The sequence below is a fragment of the Lacerta agilis genome, chromosome 11 (genome assembly GCF_009819535.1).
Source record: "Lacerta agilis isolate rLacAgi1 chromosome 11, rLacAgi1.pri, whole genome shotgun sequence".
In the NCBI taxonomy this organism is placed as follows: Eukaryota; Metazoa; Chordata; class Lepidosauria; order Squamata; family Lacertidae; genus Lacerta; species Lacerta agilis.
In genome coordinates, this window is record NC_046322.1 from 54,294,832 (window position 1) to 54,322,657 (window position 27,826).

Sequence of the window (27,826 nt, forward strand, 5' to 3'; positions counted from 1 at the left end):
GTAAGTAACTAAGTCAGCTAAGCAATGTTAACCAACAAGAAGAAATAAATTACAGTGGACGCTCGGGTTGCGAACGTGATCCGTGCGGGAGGCACGTTCACAACCTGCAGCGCCGCATCTGCACACGCGTGGGTCACGATTCAGCACTTCTGCACAAAGTGTGATTTAGTATTTCTGTGTATGTGCGAGCGCCGAAACCCTGAAGTAACCCGTTTCGGTAATTCCGGTTTGTCGCGTCCGTATCCCGAAAATGCGCAACCTGCAGCGAGAGCAACCCGGCGTATGACTGTACTGTATAGGGAAATATTCAGCAATAACAGAACAGATGCCTGACAGTTAACCTTTATTGAAAATTGTAAGTATTTTTAAATGATTAAGTTTGAAAAATTGATGGTTCAAGTTTCCAGCCCGACTCCCCAAACCAAATGAGTTCCTTCTTCATGCATTGGAGATATTTACTTAACAGTGCTTACTTTCTGTCAGGGGCCAGTGCCAGGAGTAAATCAGCAATTAATAAACAACAACCCTGGTGTCAGTGGATCCTTTATTCAAAGAAACCAAATCAGTGCAGGCCTAGTGATCACACTTGCGAGGACTAAAGATCCCTGCTTTCCCACTGCTCTCTTAGGCTCCTCCCTCTGTCCCATCCCCTGCAGCCTAAGCCTGCTTCGCTTTGTCTCCCTTCGCTCTGCCCTCTTCATTTCTCTGTGCGTCCTGGGAGACCAGAGAGGAGGGGAGCTGGCCGTAGCAGGAGGCAGAGACCCCTTGATTCTTCAGCAGCCTGCTTCATCTCTGTCTCCTCTCCTCTCCTGCCACTGAGTCTGGAAGGCTCTCAGCCCCAGCCTCTTTCTGCTCTCTAAACTCTGTTGCCTCTCCAGCCTCCCAGTCTGCTGCTTCTGACCATGCATTGTCATCCTACCACCAATCCCCTGATTCTGAGCCCTCTTTCTTAGAGATTCCCCAGCTGGTGCCCCGCTCCACTCCTCTGCATCCAGTCAGTCCATGAAAGTTTCCTTGTTTCACTAGCTAGGCCTCTGTTGCTCCACCAACAATCAAAATGCAAGAAACTGGCAAACGGGGGCAGAGAAACCTAATTGCCACATGTAGGTAAAAATGACAGGGATTTCCACTTCACCACTCAATTCTCTTGTTTTCTCACTGTTCAACTCTCAAATCACTGATCTGCTATAAAACAAAATAAATTTTCTAACTCACCTCTGTGCACACACACACACACACAACACAATTCTTTTTCACAATTCTACTACCCAGAACTACCACCCTCAATCTGCAAGGTTATAATTGATACTCCAATAACATTTCTCTGAAGTACTCTCCTGCCCTTTCCCAGCGCCATCCACTAGCTTCTCTCAAAAAGCTGCAGATTTTTTATTAAAATTCGTACCAGTTTTTTCCAGTGCAAACTGACAGAAAGTTGCATTTCCAAAAACAATACATTTCTGATTTTCAGAAACTGCCCCATCCCCTAAAAAGCAATTTCAAAACTACTTACAGTTCAAGAATAAGAATTACATCCATTTTACTTTCATAAACATCGTGCAGAGTGATCACATTGGGGTGCTGGATTTCTTTCAATATGTTTACTTCTCGTTCAATGTCTTCTCGAGTCACTCCTCGGCGGCTGGATTTTGTTCTTCGTTTCTTGATGAATTTTGCAGCATACTGTGCCCCAGTGCTCTTCTCTCGACATTTCCTTACTACTGCAAACTGTCCACTAAGAAACACAAGACAGTAGGGAAAGTATTTATTAAGTATAGCACAAAAAAATATTTTCTATAGCTACACACAATAGAAATGACAAAAAATCAGAATTCATTGGCATATGCAAAATTGGGTTAATATTGGAAAACTGATAAATTATTATTCGGCAAAAAAAGAAAAGACAAAAATTAAATGTGAAAGGAACACAGAAGTGTGCTCATACCTGGTGACACCACTGGTCCATTTAGCTCACTTGGTGCTAGTTACGGATTCAACCAATGAGCTGTGATCTCCCCCCAATGAGCTGTGATCTCCCCCCAATAAAACCACTCATTTAAAATGAAATAACTGCAACGCGGAATTTTTTTTTTGGGGGGGGGGGGGAAATCACCAGAAAAGCAATTTAGCACTAATTAAAATAGGCTTTAAAATGCTGCTCATAACGAAGGTTAGAGTGAATGTGTACCAGAAGAAGAGAAGAAGAAGAGTTTGGATTTGATATCCCGCTTTTCACTACCCGAAGGAGTCTCAAAGCGGCTAACATTCTCCTTTCCCTTCCTCCTCCACAACAAACACTCTGTGAGGTGAGTGGGGCTGAGAGACTTCAGAGAAGTGTGACTAGCCCAAGGTCACCCAGCAGCTGCATGTGGAGGAGTGGAGACGCGAACCCGGTTCCCCAGATTGCGAGTCTACCGCTCTTAACCACTACACCACACTGGATATCACCTTTTTGATACGTCACTGCCAGAGTCAAAACCCTGACGTTTAAACAAGATAGAGCAACACTTTAAGGTGGAATCCAATATAGCACCAAGTCTCTCATCCCATCAGCAGAATTATTTATCCATGTACAATGGAACATCCTCTCACTCTCCTCCTCTTGCATGCTCCCTAAATTTGTTTTAAGGATTCCACCAACCTTCTGGAGCAGATTTAGGGAAAGTGTGGAGTGTGCATGAGAGAAAGGGGGGGGAGGGAGTCCCTTTGTGCAAGTGCACTGAATAGATGCGCTTAAGGGCATGCATACCTGTGGATAGTGCGCCCAATCTTCTGGAGATGAATCCTAAGGAAAATACAGGACGCTGACCATTGGATGCCCCAATGCCCCATAAAAAGTACAGTAAGCCTGCAACTTTCTCTCACTTTAATTACGCGATTGCAACCTGCAACCTTACATGAGTGAGGTGGGGGAAATAAATAAATGGAGAACTGGGGGAACCCACTGCTCTCTGTGCCCCATTTGTTTACAGTCATGGGGGGAAAGAAAGAACACCCTCTTTGAATTCTATGGCTTTACATATAAGGACACAATCATCTGTTCCTCAGGAGATCTTAAAATTAGGTAAATACAACCTCAGGTGAACAACTAATGATACCGTGTCTGTCTTTGTAAGCAGACCCCTAGAACCAAACCCTCGCAAACGTGATGAGCCCACTGTAAATGAATGAGGCATGGTAATTCCACATTAAATACCTAGTATGGAAGCATCCCATGATAACCAAAACGCCAACGTAAAGAAGACTGTTATTTCATTCGAAGGGTGTGTTTCATTTGAATTTAGTGTAACTGGTACAACGATTTAGTTACATGTTGATAGAAGAAGAAGAGTTTGGATTTGATATCCCGCTTTTCACTACCCGAAGGAGTCTCAAAGCAGCTAACATTCTCCTTTCCCTTCCTCCCCCACAACAAACACTCTGTGAGGTGAGTGGGGCTGAGAGACTTCAGAGAAGTGTGACTAGCCCAAGGTCACCCAGCAGCTGCATGTGGAGGAGTGGAGACGCGAACCCGGTTCCCCAGATAACGAGTCTACCGCTCTTAACCACTACACCACACTGATACAAATTTCAAAGGTGGCTAAGATCTTCCTTTGTTCATAAGCAACAGCAAACCAGGGGACAACCATTCTGTAGATGACCTCAGTGACTGAGCTGCAAAATAAGTTTCAGGTGGTCCCTAAGGTTCCTCGGACCTAAGTTGTTCCGGGTTTTGTGAGTTAATACAAAAACCTTGAACCTGACTTAGGAGATATTTCTAAATACTATGGAAAATTTGACATTATTTACTGCATATGCATATTTTCCTGTGTTCATTTGTTTTGTAATGAAGAAATATTATCAATATATATTACTGATTCATACAGTTAAGGACTTGTGGGGTTTTTATTACTACAAGGGCAGGTATAAACTGAAATAAAGAGAGCTTTCCATGGGTGTTTGTGAGCTGAAGTGTGGGAAGAAATCCTGAAAGCCATTTTGCTAAAAATTAACTACAACATCAGTGTGCTCTCATTTCATTATTATGCCTCGTCACAGCTGCCCGTGCTGCAAATACAGGAAACACTCTGCAGGTTTCAAAAGTAAAGTGCCAAGTGTCATAGGTTTTATTAGAATTGAAGAGATAATTTAAATAAATTTTTTAATAATAATAATAATAATGCCCAGCACTCTACTTAAATAATATTAACTAGCACATATAATTCCCCTCATGGGAGAATATCAGTTGAAGACATTGAGAATCACAATGAAAGCACTTTGCAAGAATAAGTGCTGTCATTTAATAACAGTGATTTGTTTGTGATCCTGCAATTCTCTTTGAATTGGTGGATAATTGCTACTCTAAATCTCCTCTGTTCAAGGTGCTTGGCATCAGCCTATGCAAGTGTTGTATGCGTAATGATTTTTTCAACCATCTTTCTGACCAGTTAGCATATCATCTGACAGATAAAATTGAGTTTTAGCATTTAGTCCAGGAAATCATAAGCTGCTGCTGAAAACAAAGTGTGGGGAGGAAGGAGAAGGTGAAGAGGGAATTCACAAATTTACGTAAATGGACTCTGCGTCCCAGCCCTCTTGTTGCTCTCCAGCATGGGTAGGGTGCACACATTAAGGATTACTAATTAGCATAACATGGGCAACAATAACTCCCAAGGCAGTCCAATTTCCTTCTCTTTATAGAAAAAGACAAAAAGAATCAGACATTGGAGTGTTTATAAAGCTATTACTACTAGATGAAATTATAATAAGCTGCATTTACAGCAGTTTGATAATCTAGAACACACTGTAAACATGTAACATCTGATAATAACAATAATTTCAAAACCTGCTATTTTCCAGTGGGGGGAGGGAGGGTTTACTCCTACAAGCTTTACTGCAACTTGTTGGCCATGAGAAAAAGAAAGAAAGAGTTTGTGTGAGCGAGAATGAATCTAGTAAGGAATCTGTACACCTTTTCACCACCACTGGGCCTGTGAGGGACTTTGCAACTATGATTAAGCATTTTGCTGACTAAAATCACTCACATTCAGTCAGTGAATGTTAAACTGGGCTTGTTTAAACCGCAGGAACTTTGTTTTGTTTTACAGCTTTTGCTTTTTTATATTGATGCTTTTATTGAAAGTCGCCTTAATCTTAAACAAAGAAGGAGTGCCAATACAAACAATGCCGCAGCTAGATAAATAAATGGAGCACACTCGTTTGTTTACTTTTTCTCACACACCTTCCTAAAGGGACACTAGCCCTGGTAGACAGTTTATAAAAAAAGAGCAACTGATGCCTTGCAAGTCCTGCTGTTTGGAACTTTAACACACCAACGCACACACAGAGAGATTCAAGGCAGATCAAAGAAACATTCAACTCAGCAACATGAATCCATGACTACAAGTAAACTCATTTCTGATGTCAGAAACAGAAATTAGAAAGTCGACATTTTACGGTCAGTGTATGGAATTAGTTTCTTAAATAGTAGGCTGAGTGAAGATGGCCAGGAAACAGAGGGGTTCATGGGGGGGGGAGGGGGAAGAGGATGGAAGAAATATTTTCCTCCTCTAAGGGCTGGAGAAGGTATTGAAGATACAGTATAATAATATAGTGGTGTATAATACAGTGATGGGACATGGGTGGCACTGTAGGTTAAACCACAGAGCCTAGGGCTTGCTGATCAGAAGGTCGGTGGTTCAAATCCACGCGATGGGGTGAGCTCCCGTTGCTTGATCCCAGTTCCTGCCAACCTAGCAGTTCGAAAGCACGTCAAAAGTGCAAGTAGATAAATAGGTACCGCTCCAGCGGGAAGGTCAACAGCGTTTCCGTCCACTGCTCTGGTTCACCAGAAGCGACTTAGTCATGCTGGCCACATGATCCAGAAGCTGTACGCTGGCTTCCTCTGCTGGCTCCCTCGGCCAGTAATGCGAGATGAGCGCCGCAACCCCAGAGTCGGACACGACTGGACCTAAAGGTTAGGGGTCCCTTTACCTTTACAGTATAAATAAACTGGGAATAGAAAGGAAGGGGATTGAAGAAAAGCTATCATAGAAGGAAGAAGTGAATGTAAAATGAACAGAGAAGAGCAATGAAAGAACTTTGCCATTTGGGGGACAATAAGGTATAAGTTGAATGTGAGAAGGAAATTACAAGAGATTGGTAAAAATACTTTGAAAGGGATGTGTGGTTGGGAAGGAAAATACCAACAAAAATACCTTCTCCATTTATGAGTCTGCAGATTCTACCTAAAACGAATAGAGGCAAAATTCTCATCTCAGCCTTCCTGATTTGAGGAAATGGGCAGGTACTTCTTTCTCAATAAATATGCATAAATTGCACAGATAATTTAACTATGCCCAACCACACAACCATCTATCTGTGGCTTCGGCAATAAAACCAATACATTACAAACCACAGCAAAACTATTGTTGTCCTGTGAAAGCTAGAAGCTAAATAGCATCTTAAACCTAGGTTATGGGTGCACCAACGGAATGTCTAGGCACACTTTTTTAAATAGCAAGAATACAAAGCTGAAAAGTGAACGAACTGCAGCTAAAATATTATGTTCATTTTTCACATGGTCCAGTCCTTCCCCTGCCCACTCCCGTAATATTCTTAAGAGGGTCTCTTCTCCAGACTTCAGAGAGTAGGTGGAAATGGAGAGGCAGAAAAGGGTCCTCCTTTCCTTCCACTCTGCAGTTTTAATCTGAAATCTTAGGTGCAGTACTATGCCCAGAGCTCAGAAACTGCTTGTGCTAATGAAATTCCCTGTCGCAATATGTGCCTAGAACAATGGGTGTTTCGAATGCTGGAAATGGATTGTAGTCCAGAAAAGTTCATTCAATACTAAGCGTGTGTGTCTTTAACATGCCACAAAAATGTTGTTTTTGCTGCAGGAAACTATTACAGCTATGCCTCTGGAAATTGTTGTTAAAGTTTCTCTGTTCTCTTTTTTTACATCCTCTTTCCGTTTCCTGGGTCTGTGTAACAACTTCAGCATATTTGTTTCTTCCAGATTATCATCTGTGGGTGCTTCAAGACCGGGCAGCTCCTAGGAGCGAATCAAACATTGGTCTTCTGTTATAAGCTACATGTTGAATTTCAATTGACTTCCTACACTTTGGGGCAGTGTAGCACTTTTTAAGTGTATATATCTGCTATGCTTCATCCACACTCAAAGCATAACACAGTCATGAGAAGAGGGGACATGCCATGTTTAAAACCATTTCTTAATTTGTGCTCAACTATTTTTTAAATGCCAGTTCCACTGTGCAATTTAAAATCAACAATTTTTTACATTTGAGCTAGAACACTTTCAATTAAATATATTTAATGGCAAGACCCACACAAACTAAGAGATTGGTTAAGCATGCAACTAAAATGACATTGGCAAGAAAAACATGAGGGAAGGTGTGTGGAGGTACATAGCAATTCACATAATGCAGCTCTCAGAAAGAAAGAAAAATGCCCGAGCTCTGGGCACAGTTCCACTTACGTTTATCAAATCTGAAAGAGGTGTTTATCTTCTACAAGGACTGTAGACTCCTGCTTAAAGGTTTCTCTGTCCAACAAAAAAAAAAAAAACAACTGCCTTGGCTCTCACTCCTGGGTGTAGTACTCAGACCTTTGGCCTAGATATTACCATAGGTTTAATCCAAAATTCACTACACAGTATAAATATCAATCTGGTAACAAGGTGCACACTTAGCAGATTAATACTAACCAAGTACATGGCTTGGTGTTAAGGTAAGACATTATCCCAACACTTAACACACAAGCTGAGCTCCCCTTTGGAAGAGCAGGCACAGTCTTACATGCAGATCCTGAGCCACAGGACTGGGCAAGCAGGCAGGCACACCTCTGAGTAGTCAGACTTTGTTCACACCACCACAGCCAGCAGCACTGTGTCCTTGAAGATGGAGGCAAGGTTGATAGTGCCAGTTCACTGCTCAACCCAGGCTCAGGTGCCTACCTGGGATGGGAAGTGCTCTGCTAGCAGTAGGTGAGATAGAGGCTAATTTGGACCCTCCCCAGTTGGCGCCTGGGACGGCCAATGTCTCTGAGGTAGGGCTTTCTCCTGACAACCTGCTCAGCCCCTCCCCAACATCCTGATGGGTACCTCCAAAGCTGCAGGGACCCTCCCCAGGATCAGTTTCCAAGCACTCCTCTCATTCCTCCTCTCCTTCAGGCCAGCCCTGCCAAGATGTCCCCCCAGGAGTCATGTCACAGGCAGCCCAGTATGCACTAAATAAAAAAAACTTAAGCAACTTTTAGACTTCATGAACATGTAGACTTCATGTACAGAAATAGGTTATTTGCCTAATATGTCATTTCCTAATCCCATTATACGTTGTTTGCCTCTATTATACTAAGCAATAGTATAATTGATGAAAGCAAGTCTCACTTTTGCTTTCATCATAACGTATGCCAAACTAAAAATGTAAATCAAGTCTGACTGAAATCAATTTTGACTGTGGCTTTTCCACAAAGCAAATTATCAGTGTACAATTACAATGCATTATTGTTGTGATATTCCTAAGAACAACTCTTGCATAGATCATCATGGGAGGGAAATTAATGTCTACTAAAAGTACTGTATTGCTTACATGAAAGGAGAAAAATTCCTGAATCACCCTATATTTATTTCACTCTGAAGCAAGCCAGCAACAATATATTTAATTCAATTAACTGGTTTAATTCATACACACATAAATTAATACTTTTTATTTAAACGTAAGGAATTATAAAAGTTCTGCAACAGATACAAAAAAAAGCAAGTAAGCTCATCAATTATTATTCTGTTACAAATGGAGGGGAGACAAGTAAATGACACACCAACTACTCTGCAAGAAGTCAGAATAAAAAGGAACCATAAACCATAATATGGTTCAAGAAGTTAATAGTAGTACAGTACTAGAACCTTTTTTTTCTTTTAGAAAGAATATTTTTACCATTAAGTCAATTATATCAATTCCACCTTTTACGCAAGTGTATTTAAGACGGCTCAAAATATTAAAAGCGGGTTTTTACACAGTGCAACCACATCCCACGCAAGGGATCTCTTCCAGAGGCAGCGTATATATGCATAATCGAATGCAGCCCAAAGTTGCTGGTAGGCAAGAGAGGGAACCTTCGCATGGAGGACTTCTGGTGACTCTGATGGCTTTCCTCACTCATCCATACATGATACCAGCACTGAGAGGGCTGTAGCAGATTGTTTTCCTTCCTCTCCAAGGTATCGCAGCAAGGAGGAGAGAGTAGGGAGTGTAAACAAGCCTCCCTTAGTTCCAAGACAAGCCGGTAAGCAGTGGAGGCAGACAGAAGAAGAGACCCTATTCTGTTCTCTTCAACTGCAGAAGGGAGGAGAGTCAGGCAGAAGCTGCAGTTCCATTTCAGAGGCATTCCAGCCTTTTTCTTGAAATGTAAGATGAGGGGGGAAAAGGTGTCTCGCCCAGCACACCCAATGCATCTTCCCTCACCATAAATTCATCACCAGAAATAGCCTATTCCCTGGATAACAGTTGCCATGTCAGGTGGTGTGGCTTCCAAGCATGCTGGAATCTCATTATAATAGATTAAACAGAAGCATACTGTGTTGCTTACTTATGTTAATGATTGGGAGCTGTCTGTCCTGCAGACAGATTTTTTGAGCCCTTCTCTCCATTCATGGCATGCAGCAATGAATGGCATTTTATGGATTAAGCTCAGAAATGGACCTCGATAGGAAAAAAAAACAAACATCTGAGGTAGACCCAACGGAAACCAATTTCCTTGATTACGGTGGGTCTTCTCCCAAGTATGACTGATGTTGGGTATCTCCCTTGGTGACCTTATGTATAAAATATCACTCCTTTCATGCAAATTTACTAGCTAATAATAAGCAGGCATAGTTGACTAAGAATGAGGGGGGGAGAGAGAGAGATGATGAAAGCTTGAAATGAAGATGTCTCTCTCTCTTCTCCTGAGATTTCAATTTAAGATTAAACACACAAATACTGATAATCCAGCTTTATTGTATTCTGCATTTGGAGCTTTGCTAAAGCAGTGTGCTAAATATAAGCAGTATACAGCTGTCCTGAACTTGAAACAAAAATATGGATAGCAGAGCTTTGCAGAGATAAGGTTTCCAACTGCCACCTTAGCACTCGGAAAATTAAATACAGGAGTCTTTAAAGGAATGAATTTAAGGAATTCTCTTCCCCCATCATCAATAAAATCACATCTTTAAACTGCTGATCCAAATGGGATGACAGCTCAATTTATTCTGAAGTGGAAGGAGACAGTAGTACTTTCTCTCCCCCATCCCCCAGAAATTTAAGAATAGTCAGTAATCCTAATGTTTGTAGAAGGGTTGGCATTGGTGTTCCAAATATTATCAAACCTCCTTAACCTGTGCATTTTATACCCTAACATAAGGTTATTCAATGAAATGACTGGTCAGCCTAGAACCATTGTTATTTCAAACCATGGTTTTGAAGAATGTTTGAATTTATTTCGTTTCTCTTGGTTTGCCATAATGCACAAATTGGGGAACCCTGTGGTTAGCATTAAGCAGGACTGACTTGGAATGACTTGGAAATGAAAGAGTGTGAAAGCCTGTGGCACATTCTCGGTCCTTCAAACTATTGTTTGGCATATTGGGATCATGATGCTCAATTGAGTCTCAAACCAAGCTCAGTCAGAAAACCATTGGTTCCTGCTTTTCAAACAAGATCTGAGATCATGTGCTTCTTCTTCACCTTCAGCATAGCAGGAGACTGGAAGTTTCTATTTCCAATACAGCTCTCTGTTCTGTCTTAAATCAGGGACTATTGTTTGTTTAAACCAGTGTTTCCCAAACTTGGGTCTCCAACTGTTTTTGGTCTACAACCTGAATCATCCCTAGCTAGCAGGACCAGTGGTCAGGAATGATGGGAACTGTAGTCTGAAAACAGCTGGAGACCCAATCCAAGTTTGGGAAACACCTGCTTAAAACCCTAGTTAGGAAAAACAAACCAGGATGAGAAATGAGAGTTTGGTATTTGGCGGTAGGAAACGTCCTATGGAGATTCAGTCACTCCTCTTGGTGTGGTGTGCTCATATGCTGTGGTGGTGGTAGGAATCTTCAGTTATTTATTTACTTAGTAAATCTAAACCCACAAAGTAGAAAAACTAAGCAGCCTAGTTGGTAAAATAATTACTTTTATTTCAGGTACTGGGGGAAAATACACACTTAGAATAATAGAATCGTATTTGGAAGGTACCCCCAAGGGTCATCTAGTCCAGCCCCTTGCAATGCAGGAATCTCAACTAAAGCATCAAGGACAGATGGCCATCCAACCTCTGCCTAACAACCTCCAATGAAGGAGAGTCCACAACTTTCAGAGGGAGTCTGTTCCACTATCGAACAGTTCTTGCTGACAGAAAGTTCTTCCTGATGTTTAGTCGGAATCTCCTTTCTTGTACTGTAATTTGAAGCCATTGGTTCATCTCCTACCCTCCAGAGCAGGAGAAAACAAACTGGCTCTATCTTCTATGTGACAGTTGTATAGATATTTGAAGATGGCTACTGTGTCTCCTCTTTACCAGACTAAACATACCCAGCTCCTTCAACTGTTCCTCATAAGACTTGGTTTCCAGACCCTTGATCATCTTAGTTGCCTTTCTCTGCACACCTTCCAGCTTGTCAACATCCTTCTAAAATTGTGGTGCCCATAACTGGACACAGTATTCCAGATGTGTTCTGACCAAGGCAGAATAGAGAGGTATTACTTCTCTTGATCTAGACACCATACTTCTGTTGATGCAGCCTAGAATAGCATTAGCACTTGCATTATACCTGCCTAGTCATCAAATAGGAAGGCGCCACTGGATTGTATTGTATTCTTAAAACATGCAACTAAAAACAACAATACCCACTCACCATTCTCTACTCTACCTCTTTCCCCCTTTTCTTCCTAATGTAACACTAATGTCTCACAACAAATGAAACTGATCTGTAGAAAACGTAACTTGAAAAAGGAGACATTGCACATACTTTTGTAAACCAAGAAAACTTTAGTAAAGATATATTTAAAAACAAACAATACTCCAGCATTAGGCATCATCTAGCTACCTTGCATGGAAACAGCAGCAACAAGTAAGAAAAAGAATTTTCAGCCATATTCCAAACAAGCTTTGAGAACTGTAAAATTTAATACCTAATGCTTGTTTCTCAATTAAAAGACACTAAAAGAGAACAATCCTACTAAAATTCTTATTCTAGCCATAAACTCAGTTGCTTCAAGGCTACTGAAAACACTAAAGTTATTTTCAAGTTCCCAAATGTATCTGTTCTTGGGATAAGAATGTAGATAGAAGGATACACAGAGATTCACAACATAATTCCAAAGGAAAATACAGCATCTTTGTGTGTTTGCTGCTTGACAATGGGAAGATCCAAGTGCTTTGAAAATGGGGGGATGTTGGTGGAACAGCATGTTGTGTGATCACCCTGCTGATATGCTGCTGTTGCTGACATCTCTAAGACACCCATTTTAGACGACTATATTCACATTACAATAATCTGTTTATGGAATTAGTTTTCTCTTTTAAGCAAAAAATTCATTGTTATTGTTCTGTAAGCAGGCCAATAATGACCTCTGCAAAGTGGAAAAGGATGGACTTGTAAATGGCATGCACTTTATACTGGCTCCATGTTCTGCTCAATGCTATGAATGCAAAATGTGAAGTTGGGGTACAATTCCCAAAGTGGACACTAGTTTAACACCATCAGGAATCAGTGCACTGCTGAATTACCTCTGGTTGAACACAGGTACTTTAGAGAACAGACTGTAAAAACAGGACAAACCATACTAGAAAAGAGAATACAGTTTCAAAGTACAACAGACGTGCTACGCTTGAGCTGAGGGTGGTGTGGTAGGGGACACACATGGGTCAACTGAACAGATCATGTTACAGCCATCACAACAGAAATAAATTTCCCAGCAGAATGTATGCACTGGTCTTGGACAGAAAGATTGTGTGTGTGTGTGTGTGTGTGTGTGTGTATGTGTGTGTGAAGGGATGGCGATGCTTTGGAAATTGGTGCTGGAGAAGACAGCTGAGACAATGTTGTTAAGCAGACAAGTAATCAACTATTTGAACTCCATAGCACCAGCCAAATTACCAAGTGATGCCACAAAAAAGTCATTCTGCCAGCAGTCACACATGGGAGATCTACTGTATTTAGGACAGTGTCCTAGAACTCTGCTAAGAGGCAGGTGAACTGAAAGGCAACATAGCACAAGGACAAAGCTTTGCACAGCAAGTTACATTGCCCTCGAACTTGGCTTCTAAACTATGGTTAGTGCAAACCACGGCCTGTCATGGTATCTGAACCAACCCTGTTGAGAAGTTACTGGACTTAACTGAGCACTACTTGCCAGGAATACTAGCTAATATTTTAATCTTCTTTCTTTAGGTTTAAGTCTCCTAAATTTAATTTATTTATATCAGTTATGAATAACAAGTATTTGTCTGATATCTGAATTTTAGGCATAAGTAGGAAGTAATCATCCTCCAAGCACATATATTTATCCATTATTGTTTGCAAGGTCTGTTTCATCTACTTTTACTCTACGACTGTCAATTCATTTGCTCAATTTACTCTGCATATGAAAATAAGATATATTGTTCACTCACTGAATCAGAGGATATATTGTGCACGCCGAAAAACATTGCGGCAAACAATGATAGGAAACATGAAAGAAAGTGGTGGGAAATCTAACAGCTGCAACTCAGATCTCCTACTGATGCTAATTCACTCACTAAAAAGCACAACTTTTTTTTTAAAAAAAAAAGAATTTATGGCTAGAGGCCTAGCTGATTAGATGTAGGGAACAACTGTGATCACATGGAACTAGGCAATTAGGTCAAAGCTTGCTCTTTAAATTGAGACAGATGAAGGTCAAGGAATGCATGAACGGAGACAAAAGAAGATTTATTCTGTCCTCAGAAGTTTCACAAGACTTCCAGCAAATAATAATTAGAACTTTTGAAACTTTATGTAAGTTACAGATACAGTTTTGTCCTAGAACATATAAAATAAAATACACTTAAGATTTCCCAGTAAGCCACGAACTGACAAAGCAGTACTCATGCAGTCATATGCCAATCCCTCATAGCCAATGTTTTCTTAACATGGATGCACCCTGTTTTTTAAGTGGATATTAAAATCAAAGAAAGAAATTTCCAGGGTGCATATATGGTTGATGTGCTTATTTTTCTAGCTACTGAATGATGATGATGATGGTGGTAATAATTTATCAATAAGGCTTACTTCCAGGTAAGCAGGGATAGAACTGCAGCCTTAGAGACTAGATAAGGATGCCCTGAGACATGATGCAGAATGCATCCTTTGGTCCATTCACTGGTGGATTCATCAAACCCTGCATATTGTGGAGTAGAATATGATTTCTTTCAGCCACAGCAAGCAGAGGAGGTGGGTGAGGGATGAGATGAAGGAATACAGGCTGTACACAGTGCCTCAGATCAAAGAAACCATGGGGTTCCTACACATCACCATTTCAGTACAAGGGCATGGGACTAGGATAATAAGCATGCTATAATGGGGTCAGAACAGCATACCTAAAGACTCTTGTAGAAAGAAAATTGATGCAGGATCTTGATGCAGATGGGATTTGAGGATCTGTGAATCATGTGCATTTGTGAGGGATAGCAAATTCATGGGGATTATGAGGGTTTTTTAATATATATAGTCATAAACACTGTCTTGAGAACTAGCATTGGGACAAGGTTCATATTTTCTTTGTGGCCAATACAAATGAAAGCACACATACAGACAAGTAGATCGTTCTTTTCCCCACCCCCCAAACCTTCCATAGGGGACAATCAGAACAAATGCCACAACATCCCCAAGGCAACTCTAGCTTCTAATACTTGTTTCAGAAGATGCTAGAGCTTTAAAGTGACACTCTGAAAACAAGAAACAAGTACAGCAAGATTAATTCCTCTAGTAAATGCCAAGTAACATTGTTATGGTTAAAAGGGGGTTTGGGTTGTTGTTGTTTTGCTACACAACTATTTTTTCAACAACATATCATGGTTAAAGTAGAGGTAAAGGGACCCCTGACCATTAGGTCCAGTCGTGTCCGACTCTGGGGTTGCGGCGCTCATCTCGTGTTACTGGCCGAGGGAGCTGGCTTACAGCTTCCGGGTCATGTGGCCAGCATGACTAAGCCGCTTCTGATGAACCAGAGCAGCGCACGGAAACGCCGTTTACCTTCTTGCCGGAGCGGTACCTATTAATCTACTTGCACTTTGACGTGCTTTCAAACTGCTAGGTTAGCAGGAGCTGGGACCGAGCAACGGGAGCTCACCCCGTCACAGGGATTCAAACCGCCAACCTTCTGATCAGCAAGCCCTAGGCTCAGTGGTTTAACCCACAGCGCCACCCGTGTCCCTGCATATCATGGTTAGGTCCCATTGATTAACACATGTAGTAGTAATAGTAGTAGTAGTATGGATCAATTATCAGTTGGAAAAGGCCAAGAGACTGACCCTGTCCATGCATTCATACTATTCAAACATATTACTGCTGCTGCAGGTGCATGTAAACCGGGCTACATGCACTATGAATTTTTAATGTGATAAAACTCAATTTTTGAAATCCAGGTCACTATATTTTAGACAAACAGGGCACATAATAGTCCTTTCAGCAACCTGGTGTTTAGAACTGGGAATGCAATTGTTTTCACAGTGTTTCTGCCTGGCAGTTTGGAAGACCCTCTACCTGCCATTAACTTTCAGGTGTCACAGTAAACCATAGTTATTTACGGTGCATGACCTAGTCATGTCCACTACCTCCTTGCTAGTGCCGGGGAGAAAGAAACCATGGCCCTTGGGCTTAGTATTAGATTGTAACCAGGGTTTGTTTCTATAGATTGTTTCGTTCATACAAGCTACGATTAGGAAGCCAAGAAAAGCCTAGGCGCTAGGCTATACCTTGGGACTTTTTTTCTGAGTGAAACAAACCAAACTCTTTGTCTTGGACACAACACTAAACTGAGAATTCTGATCTGATGCTTCCTAGAACAATAAATCTTTAACTACATACAGTTTATCATGAAGTTCATGACTGTTGCCACCACCTCCTTCCTAATGAGTCCCAAAAGGGAACGTATAAAGGAATCTAGCACCAGAACTAGCACACTGTACAGGTGTATCAATGAGATCTCTCCCTGCTGAGTAGGTAACAATATTAAGAAATCAAGTGGAAATGTGGATGGGCCCCTAAATGGCTTTAAAAGATTAGACAAATTCATTAAGGATAAGGCTATCCACAGCTACTACCCTCAGTTGCTATGTTCTACCTCCACCGTTGGAGGCAATTCGCCTCCGAGTATCACAAGTCGAGAGAGAGCCACTGCACTTGGGTCCTGCTTATGAGCTTTCCACATATATCTGGTTGGCCACTGCAAGAACAGAATGCTAGACTAGACAAGCCCTGGTGCCAATGTCGCTAGATGCTTCTTATGCTAACTCAGCCTCCAACATATGAAGGGCTGCAAGAACTGAGATGTGATGGTGTTCTCCCTGGCACCACCCCCAATGATATGTTAAACAGGGGAATGGGGATTGATAAAAATGCCTGAGTAGTTTCTGGTGTCACCTACAAGTCCCAATCAAACAGGAATTCTACAACTGCAATGCCCAGGTGCAACATCTACCCCCCCTCAAGTATAACTCCCACTCCCACATTAGTATGACTACCAAAACCCTACACACGAGTGCTCAGAAGCAAGTCCTATATGTTCCATAAGATTTATTCGAGGAAAACACATGTACGTTTGCAACTTTGATTTCAGTGTGCTTCACAGCTTCGTTGCAATCCTCTAAATACTCTGTAAGGCAAGGCAGCTCATTGTTCATCTGGAGAGTAGAACAGTGGGAATGGAGGTTAAAATAAATGGCTTTGAGTGTGTCAATCAAGCTGAAAAGCAGGCTTTTTCTCGATGATTTAACATCACTGATTTAAAAATCAATCCACCCAACCTCAAGCCTGTTTTTAAATCATTTTTCTCAGCCAACTGCTGAAACTGGAAGCCAGCCCAACTTTTGGTGGGGAGGCAGAAGAGTTGTAGGGGAGGATTGCCAGACATGGAAGTGTTTTAAGCAGTCTTCTCTCCTGCATGCCCACTACTTCTTTCCTACAAATGCCATCTCTGCCGTCCACCCCCCCCCCCCCAATTGCATCTTGGCAAACAAAGAACTGGAAACACAAGTTTGCCAAGATAACGTTAAGGTTTTTAAAAGCAAGAATGTATTTTAATTACAGACAGTTATAGACACAGTTTAGTCTACTGTTTCAAAAAAAAAAATCTATATAGAATAGCAAATAGTATGGAACTGAGATGCAGAGAGACGTTTAATTTTCATGTGGCCCCTAGAAATTTAATTTGTGTTCCTCCCCTTACTTTAGTCTCAGGTCCAGTACTGTATTAATTGTCCTTTTATGTTCTAAGTAATATGGGCAGGGCACAGGGCACTGCGATAAAAAGGCAGGTAAAACAGCATCAGAGAAGTAACCTCAAAGGGCAAGCAATACAGAAATTTGGATTGAGTGTTGCCGGGGTAGCAGAGATTCAAGATATGGGTTGCCCACAGCTGTAAATCAACTGAGATATGATTTATCATTATTATTTGACTTGCATTTAAAAACAGAACTGCTGTAAAAGCTTTTCTAACACATTTGACGGGGGCGGGGCACAATAAATTGTGCCTAAGTGTGGTTGAAATGTTATACTCAAACAGATTCTAAGATTTACAAATCTGTATCTAACAGGTCTTCTCCATGGCACCACACTAGTTATGGACTTCCCTCTCAGTTTGGAGCTGCCCAGTCCCAGCACTGTTCTGATTTAGGAGGCAGCTTAAGACTCATTTATTTTTGCAGGTCTTTGGTTCATAATGGAAGTGGCCCTCTCGGTTTAATAGCATCTGTTCACTGATTGCTGGTGCTGTTGTTATTTTATGGTTATTTGTTGGCTTTCCGCCTCCGCCTCCTCCTCCTCCTCCTCTTCTTCTTCGGCTGCTATTTCTCATGTACAGGTGAAACTCGAAAAATTAGAATATCGTGGAAAAGTCCATTTATGTAAGCAATCGTTTTCATTAGCTACTGGAGTTTAATATACAGTGGTACCTCTGGTTACGTACTTAATTCGTTCCGGAGGTCCGTTCTTAACCTGAAACTGTTCTTAACCTGAAGCACCACTTTAGCTAATGGTGCCACTATGCCGCCACAGCACGATTTCTGTTCTTATCCTGAAGCAAAGTTCTTAACCTGAAGCGTTATTTCTGGGTTAGCGGAGTCTGTAACCTGAAGCGTATGTAACCCGAGGTACCACTGTATGAGATAGACTCATGACATGCAAAGCGAGATATGTCAAGCCTTTGTTTGTTGTAATTATGATGATTATGGCGTACAGGTGATGAAAACCCCAAAGTTGAAATTGTTAATTTGGGGTTCTTATCAGCTGTGCGCCATAATCATCACAATTATAACAAATAAAGGCTTGACATGTCTCGCTTTGCATGTCATGAGTCTATCTCATATATTAGTTTCACCTTTTAAGTTGAATTACTGAAAGAAATGGACCGTTCCACGATATTCTAATTTTTCAAGTTTCACCTGTATTTACTACTTGATAGCCACCCCAGGCTGTTTGATAAAGGGATTCATTAATTGGGGTGAGTTGCAATAAGAAATTGTTTTTATTAGAATAATTGTAGATTTTAAAAGATGACAATTCATATTGCTAAACTTAAGTTTGCAAACCCACTTCAAAACCTAGGTTCCGATTTGCAAATCATGTTTTGTTAATTTGGTGAACCCATACCACAGGTAAGTTGATTTGAGTCAGTGGTTGCATCTGAGCTCAAGGATAAAGCCTGATGATCTTCATTCTCATACACTCCCTCAGTCTCTCCAATGCAGCCACTAGAAGAAGTTAGGAAGCTTTGGAATTTACCATGTCCAAACCTTGACAAACTCTGATTAATCTTAACTACAGTTTGTTTGTTTTTGAAGCTGGCTTGTTTCGAGCAAACCATAATTGCTGCTAACCAGAGTTTAGGGTTCATATATAATACTTTAATGTGGTTAGCCAAAAATTGAAGCAAATGCCTTAGATCTCTCACTGCACCCAAAAGCTTGCTGTGGCTCATTCCCATCACAGTGAACCATAGCTTACTGTGATGTCCATATGCAACCAGTGTAAAGGCAGCAAAATAGCCAAGCTCTCATGCCCTAAAGTAAGTGGACATTACTAGGGGAAGGGTCATTGCACAACTCTGTCACCTAGCTAGTCTGCATAGTATATTCCTTCTTTTTTAAAAGGCATCTCCAAGCATATTAGAATGGATCTGCATGCATCAGGCTGTGGGCCTGCAATTTCACCAAGCATTTAGCTTAATATAAGCACTTCAAACACAATCTTATTTCGTAAGCCTCTTATTTACCACTCACTGTATTAAAACACACAAAACAGCCGAAGCCAAGAGCCAACTGAAAGGTGCGCTGCTGTGAGTGTTTATTCCAACAAAGTTGAAAGTTCCATGGTTACTTACTCTATACAACATACCAAAGTAGGACTCAAATAGTTGTAGCTACTAAGTATTTGCTCTGTGAGATAACATCCAATTCCTGGATAGGGACTCAAATATGGGTGTACATTCCATCAAAGATAAGATTTTTTAAAGTGCTAACAACTTTCAACTAGACACTTCAATGAAATCATTGGGAGTTTCTGAACTCATTCTGGACTAAAGTATACTCTGATTTTTTTTTCTGGTGGTACTCAAAAGTATGCAGAACTGGCACTTTTTTCTAGAAAAAAGCACTGATGGTGCCTAATAAAGTAAATACAGTGGTACCCCGTGTTACGCACGCAATCCGTTCCAGGTTGCGGGCGTTCTTAACACCACAACCTCCAAAGTACGGAGGGGAGGGAATTGGAGGTCTGCCTAGGCAGGAACTCAGAAACCCAGGTCAAGAAGTGAGGGAAGCAGCTCAGATCCAAGAAGCAGCTCTCACTTCATTTCCCTCCCCTGCCTCCTATGTGTGCCTCTCACGTTTGTGAGGCAATGTTGCAAGAGACTCTCCTAGGCCTTCCAGAGAGGCAGAGGGAGAGGGAAAGTTTTCGGGGGGGGGGAGCCAAGAGGAAAAACTAACAAAGTGCAATTGGGATGGAATAGTAATTAGAGATGTTAAACCAAACAAAGGACAATCTATTTAGGGACAGGATCCTGCCATCTGCCTTCTGCAAAATGGATACAACTGTGCTCAGTGGTTAGTGGGTTTGAGTCCCATGTTGGGTTTAAGATTCCTGCACAGCAGGAGGCTGAACTAAATGATCCTCATGGTCACTTTCAACTCTAAAATTCTGTGATTCCGTAAATTTTCCAGCACCTAATTTAAGCTGTCATGGGGGCAAGGCATTTGAGTTCAGGCCCCATCTCTGCCTTGTATTCAGTCTGCCTCCTTAAGTTAAAAAGGTAAAGGGACCCCTGACCATTAGGTCCAGTTGTGTCCGACTCTGGGGTTGCGGTGCTCATCTTGCGTTAGTGGCCGAGGGAGCTGGCGTACAGCTTCCAGGTCATGTGGCCAGCATGACTAAGCCACTTCTGGCGAACCAGAGCAGCGCACGGAAATGCCGTTTACCTTCCCGCCGGAGCGGTACCTATTTATCTACTTGCACTCTGACGTGCTTTCGAACTGCTAGGTGGGCAGGAGCTGGGACCAAGCAACGGGAGCTCACCCTGTCACGGGGATTCAAACCACCGACCTTCTGATCAGCAAGCCCTAGGCATATTTAGCTGAACACAGCGTTTGCAGCAATGACCAGTGAAATACCTCTGAAAAACTGTCAAACAAGGTTCAATGGCAACTGTGTTCCCATTTGCCTGCAGCAACTGTATTCAGAGATTGAGAGAAGGAATCTGCACATTAAATGTACAGTAGTATGAGACTTGTCTGTATGCATGAGAGACAGCAAGAGAGGCAAAGCTGCATGAGTTGCTGTGAGTCAGGCTTGCTCCAGTTCCACAATGGGAACATTTTTTATAGATGCCTTCCACACATTTAGCTCATTTAACATATCATGAGCGACTTGACCGGCACTCTTGCAGTTTCACTCAACTTTTTTGTTTTTTAATGTGTGTTTTTTCCTAGATGCAGGGCAGTTCTTTGTAAAACTAAGCCACCTTCATGAGGATCAAGTGTTTTGACTGTTTTGATAAGGAGCAATAAAAAAAGTTTCAGAAGAATGCAGCACTGTGGCAATTGCATACACCAAGTCCTTGAAACAACAAAGTATAATAAGAGAAGTGCAGAATGGTTTATTTAAAATGCACAGCCACACTGCCTTCAACCACAAGAGGACTAAACAGAAACAGGCTTATATTTGTTTGCATTTCATAATCATTTCCGTTGAAATCTGCTTTGGTCTTCTGAAATTGCATGGTGAGCAGATTGCTTAAAACATCTGTTTAAAAGATAAGCAAGGGAGTACTTATCTTAGTTTTAAGTTTGGTATTTTAATGGAGATAATGTGACTAGTGAATATTTTACATTCCAATCTCAAATATTTTTAACAGGGCGTCTCATTGATTTTGATAGAACTACTCTCAAGGTGACAAATATAAGACCTGATTCATAGTTACTGCTGCCCAGATGGGAAAACATTTGGGTAATTACTTGAGTACAGCTCCACAAAGCAAGGCATTTGTGTGAAGTGGCTTCCAGTCCATATGGCAAGTACTCAGGGCACTCTGTCTCGCTGGTTTAAAACAGGTAATTATGTTGCAGCCTTTGCCTATTTGGCTGTAGGTTCAAATCTCCTATCGTTTTGTCTATTGATTTTAAAAAAAGAGATAGGGTACCTACTTCTCAGACACAAGCGTCCTCAGTTAAAGGATCTGACATACCTTTGAGGTCTTCTGCTAGTCAGAATAGACTACACTGGATCAGTGATTTGACTCAGTATAGAGCTGCAACTTAATCCCTTAATTAAGATAATCCAGTTCAGAGAGCTTTCTAAAACAGCACACAAATGAACATGCTAGATTCCAACTTAACTAGAAATCATTTGCAACTTATTTGCTATGCTATGTATTTTCTCCGTGGTGCATTATTTTTTATTTTGCTTTCGTAGCACCCAGCGTTTGAAATTCCCCATGCACCAGGCGTGTTTTGCTACTGGTGCGGGTCCAATTACGACTACGTGGAGATTGCTGGGCGCCAGGTTGGCCAGCTGACTTGTGTGTTGCAAAAGATGTGCTTCCATGTGAATCAGGGGCCCCTGACCCAGAACGTAACCTCCATACAAATCGGGAGTTGCCTGCATTCAGAAACATACTTCCTCCACCTGCAGAGGCACAACATTGCTATCATGGCTAGTAGCCCCTGAAAGTTTTGTCCTCTATGTATTTGTCCAAGCTTCATTTTGTTGTTGTTCAGTCGTTCAGTTGTGTCTGACTCTTCGTGACCCCCTGGACCAGAGCACGCCAGGCACCCCTATCTTTCACTGCCTCCCACAGTTTGGCCAAACTCATGCCAGTCGCTTCAAGAACACTGTCCAACCCTCTCATCCTCTGTCGTCCCCTTCTCCTTGTGCCCTCCATCTTTCCCAACATCAGGGTCTTTTCCAGCTTCATTTACAGGCATCCAATTTGATGGCCATCACCACCTCCCACAGCAGCGGAGCTTCATAGTTTAACTATGCACTGTACTTTCCTTTATCTGTCCTGAGCCTTCCAACATTGTGTGTCAATGGGTTCTAGTGTTATGGGGGAGAAAAACTTTTCTGTCCACTTTCTCCATGCCATGCATACCGGTAATTTCATATGCTTCTATCATGCCACCTCTAATTCGCCTTTTCTCTACATTAAAAAGTCCCAAATGCTGTGACACTGCACATGCTTCAATCGTTCCAATTAGTTCTGATCAGTATTCTGTTGAAGGATGCATTTCTTTATTCACTTAGTTACTGGGAACAAATCCCACTGAGCTCAGTGGGGCTTACTTCCAAGCAGACATGCATAGGCTTGCACTGTTACTAACTACCTGTTAAGATGGTACTTGGGAATCATCAGTACTGATGTAATCTGCACAAAAAGAAGCACTGACCATAGTAAAATGGGAGAACATCCATGTTTAAATTTAAGCTGAATTATGGGAGCACTACTTTTGTATGACGATTGCCAGAAATAAATTTAAAGGTCACTGAATCGTCATACAGTGGCTGATGGGAAAGCAAAAGTAGTGCTCCCATAATTCAGCTTAAATTTAAACATGGATGTTCTCCCATTTTACTAAATAGTGCACATTCAATTCACAATAATTGAAGGGACACTGTTCCCCATCGCCCCTCACCCCCCCAAAAAAACTGAGTTTACAGCACTGAAATAAAAGGCTGAAGCATCAGATTTCTATTTTTGTATAACAATTTTGTATGATACACACACCACTGGTAAAAGTAAATTCATTTAAGCAAGCACAAAAATCAAGATTGAAGCCATCACTAATGCTTTCCCCCCCCCAAGCATGAGAGCCCCTTCATCCATAGGGCAGGCTCACAGTATAGACTTTGGTCAAGCCACTAGCTCAGTTTAGATGTAATGCCAAACAATAGTTTGGTGAATAGGAGCATCTCTATAGGTTTATATGCATGTTCTCTCTTTCCATGCAAGTTCCCTCCATCCACTTACTACTTTTTGCTAACATAGCTTGCCATGATGTCCAAATTGGTACACCATAGTTAGTGCTAAATCTCTAAACTATTGTTTGCAGACCCACTCCAAATCATGGTATGGAGGTCAGTGGCTCAACTTAATCTTCCCCACAGAGTTGTTGTGATGGTAGGGAAGAATAATAAAACACTTAGGGTGAAATTTAACTTCACACTATGGTGAATCTTCTATCTGTGCAAGTGTATCAGCTTGCTAGAGAGAACCCTCCTATTCCTACTCTGGCGTTTTGGGGGTTCAGGGAAAAAGCCCTATTGTGCAACCCTTGTGCAGAGCCTCCGCTTACAGAGTTTGTTAGGTAAATCCCACCCTTAAGTGTACTGCACAGTGCTATAAAGCACCAATAGTTCACCTAGTTTTTAAATTTAAAAATTAGAAATACCTTAAAAAATAAAATGCAAGCAGCAAACACAACACACAGTAAAAAGCACACACTTCATTTAGCAATTAAGCTAGGAGATTTAAAACCAAAAGCAAACCATAATCTCTAGTCAATGGTCTGGGTTTTCCATCACAAAGCTGTGGCACAGACACAGCATTCTGTAGTATTCAACTAACAAGCTTTATGGAGACCGTGTTAAATCTACACTGCTTAATGACTATAAATCTCTTGATCTGACATTTGACTGGAATGGAATAACTGAACTCTGATACCCTGAAACCGATCGATCTCCACTGGATTGAAAACAAATGCTAGAAATTATCAGTATTCAGGCACCCTCATACTTAAAGAACCAAGGTGAAGCTGGATAAATTATTAATATTGCATGCCAGTATTAATATTGCAAACTGCTTTGCATTCTTCCACATACACTAATAATTCACTACTGTTATCACCAGAACTTAGTGTGCATACAAAACCCACCCACCTATGCAAACCACTTTTGCAATCAGCATAAAAACAGACATACTGTACAAGTATCAACTGTAATGTTTCAATCCTCCAGCCTTACATACAGAAGAAAATCGCTTTAGCTTAGAATCACCTTTCTACACAATGTCATCTGAGTACATATATGTATGCAAGGAGACACCTCTCTATGAAACACTAATAAAGATGCCAAGTGTAACACATTTTGCTTCTCGCTTACATATTCACTCTTATAAGGCATGCAGGTTTTAAATATACCACAGAACATTCCTTAATCTGAGGCAAATAAGCAGCTCACTGGGGTGCATTAGCAGCAAATGAATTTACACTCCAATCCAACACAGTCTGCTCATTTCCCCTGCTCCTTCCAACAGCGCCGCTGGTTTCTCTTCCTCCCCACCTCTCTGTTATCTGGTCCTTACCCGGGGACAATCTTATTGATACAGGCCCACACCTGGCATGCACTTTTCCTTGCAACAAGTACGGTACCTTCCAAGTTCCTCCCCGATCTCATAGTGATCATCCAGGTTCTCTTGCCTGAAGACGGTCATGATAGCTGCCACTCCTCAGAAAGGAAAAACAACACTCTCGGCGGTCGCCGCCTTTCAACTCATCACATCCCTGGTAAAATCCTCCAGCATTTTGCGGCTGCAATCCCTGAAGAAACAGAGGTGGGGACGGGGAAGGGGAAAGACAGTTGTTTAAAATTAAAACGCCTCCGTTTGCAAGAGGGGTGTGGTTATCTGCACACTGCAACATGCACCCAACCCGCACCGGTTAACGTCGCCAAATGTCCCCAGCAGCAGCGGAGGCGGCGGCGGCCCCGGTTTCAGAATCGCCGTGCAGATCAGCCCGCGCGCGGCCTTGCGCTGCTTAACTTTGCTCTCCAAGAACCCCTGGGACTGCGCCGCCGATTCGCCTCACGGCAAATGGAAGGCGCCGTTCCTTCCCCGGCCTCCCGGGGACATAGATAGGCGAGGGGCTCTCCCTCGTCTCCCTCTTCCTCCAAAGCTGCAAAATGGGAAACGCACCGGCCTGAAAGGGGGGGAGAGAGAGAACCAACGCTCGTTTCCTAGATGGAGCCCCTCCACAAGCGAGAGAGCGAAGCGCAGCCCCGCCAACAGCGCCCAAGCGCGCCTCACCTTTCGCTCGCCGAGAAAGCCGGAGCAGCGCCACGAGCCACCATTTCCACCTCAGGAAGGCGCCTCCGAGCCGCCCGGGCGCCACATTCCTCAGTGACTCCCCCCTCCGTTACCCGGTCAACTAGGACGTGCTACCGGGAGGAGCCGCCGCCGCTACTACTACTACGCGGTTTAAAAGGCGCCTGCCTCAGAGGAGACCAAATCCATCTCGAGCGCCGGCCTCCCCAGGTTGCTTCCAGGCGGGGCGCGGGGACCCTTCGCCCTCTCCCTTTCCCCTTCCCCTCCTCGGTGCTCTCGGCACGAGGCCTCCTCTCCCTCACACGCTAGCCCTCCCCCAGCGGCGCCGGAGAAGGAGGGAAGCGGCCAGCAGCTCGGCTAAACTAACCGAGGGGAGGGAGCGGCAGAGGGAGGGAGGGAGGGAGGGAGAAAGGGAAGGAAGCCCTCCGCCTCGCCGCGCTCTGCTGTGGCGGCGGCGGCGGCTGCAGCAGCTGCAGGGGGAGGAGCGCGCGACCAGGAGTTCTCCTTTTGCGCAGCGAACCTCTTCCCGGGTTGGGGCAGCCCGGGAGAGAGAGAGAGATAGAGAGGGAGAGAGAACCCGCCCCCTCCTCCTCCTCCTTCTCCTCCTCCTCTCCAGACATGCAGCGCTCTCTTTCTCTCGCGCTGGCGACTCACCGGCCGCACTAGCTGCAGGCGGCGACAATCAGCCCCCCTGCCAACGTCCTCGCTCCCGGGAGCCGAGCAAGGCAGCAGGAGAAGGACTCCGGCGAGCGCGGCCAATGGGAAGGCAGCTGCACGCGGCGAACTCCCCTCCTTCTCCTCTCCTGACCTGCGCTCGGCAGCGGCGAAGGGGCGGGGAGCGGGGAGCCCGGCGCGCGGACGCACGCGCGCAACGCGGCCGTACAGGTGGCAGGAGATGCCGGCTCGGCGCGCGCGCGCGCGGGGCGCTTCGGTTTGCCCAGCGGGGAGGAGGCGCTTAGGCACGCTTCCGCACCTGCGGTGCCCTTTGGCAAACCGGAGTGGCTTCGACGGCCAGGCAGCTCGGTGCAATGGCTCTGCTTGGGATTAATCGACGGCGAGAGAGCAAAGTGCCAAAGCGGGGTTATATTGTGACTTCAGCCAGGCATGGAAGAGCTGGAGCCTGTTGTTGAGAAGAGGCTCCGAATCGCAGCCCTCTGCAGCTTGCCTTTTCAAGTTATGCTCTCTGATAAGCTTTGACAGAGATAAAGGACCGTATTAAAATGGATTGTCTTGTAGCTGCATCAGGTTAAGAAACATGAAACTTACTGGAACGTATGAGGTGAACAATAGCAAAACTTTTACTTTCATCAAAGTCGGGGGGGGGGTCAGCTTGCAGGGCAGAAAGTTTTGTAATGTGTGTGGTTGTTGTTGTTCAGTCGTTCAGTCGTGTCCGACTCTTCGTGACCCCATGGACCAGAGCACGCCAGGCACGCCTATCCTTCACTGCCTCCCGCAGTTTGGCCAAACTCATGTTAGTAGCTTCGAGAATACTGTCCAACCATCTCATCCTTTGTCGTCCCCTTCTCCTTGTGCCCTCCATCTTTCCCAACATCAGGGTCTTTTCCAGGGAGTCTTCTCTTCTCATGAGGTGGCCAAAGTACTGGAGCCTCAACTTCAGGATCTGTCCTTCTAGTGAGCACTCAGGGACGATTTCCTTGAGAATGGATAGGTTTGATCTTCTTGCAGTCCATGGGACTCTCAAGAGTCTCCTCCAGCACCATAATTCAAAAGCATCAATTCTTCGGCGATCAGCCTTCTTGATGGTCCAGCTCTCATGTGTGGTAGATGAGCCTTTCTGAAAGTGTGACTGACTCCAGAAGGCCTAAAATGATTTAAAATTGGCTGAGATAATGTGTGTTGGGGAAGATGGCAGAAGGTGCTAGTTTAAGTCTACTACTGTGCAAGGGACTGATATTTATAGACTTTAAGATTTACAGCAACACCTACAAAACCAAATTAAAATACTGTAAATTTCCCCATCCTTCTGTCAGTTTATCTGTAATCATAACAAGTGCGTCCAAATAGG

The 27,826-nt window shown here is 43.0% G+C and overlaps 1 protein-coding gene across 2 annotated transcripts in view; it reads right to left on the reverse strand.

The window, feature by feature from the left end:
- DAPK1 (death associated protein kinase 1) overlaps positions 1-26,472 on the reverse strand; it is a 76,358-nt gene extending 49,886 nt beyond the window's left edge. The window contains exons 1-3 of one of the 2 annotated variants that reach the window (XM_033164784.1): positions 26,455-26,472; positions 25,130-25,297; positions 1,514-1,735 (exon numbers count right to left, since the gene is read on the reverse strand). In XM_033164784.1, the coding sequence (XP_033020675.1) occupies positions 1,514-1,735; positions 25,130-25,191 (284 nt within the window). In that variant the 5' untranslated portion in view covers positions 25,192-25,297; positions 26,455-26,472. Of the gene's footprint in view, positions 1-1,513; positions 1,736-25,129; positions 25,298-25,782; positions 25,954-26,454 lie in introns of those variants that run through there. The other variant, XM_033164783.1, reaches the window with a different exon arrangement.
- Positions 26,473-27,826: the final 1,354 nt, after the last annotated feature.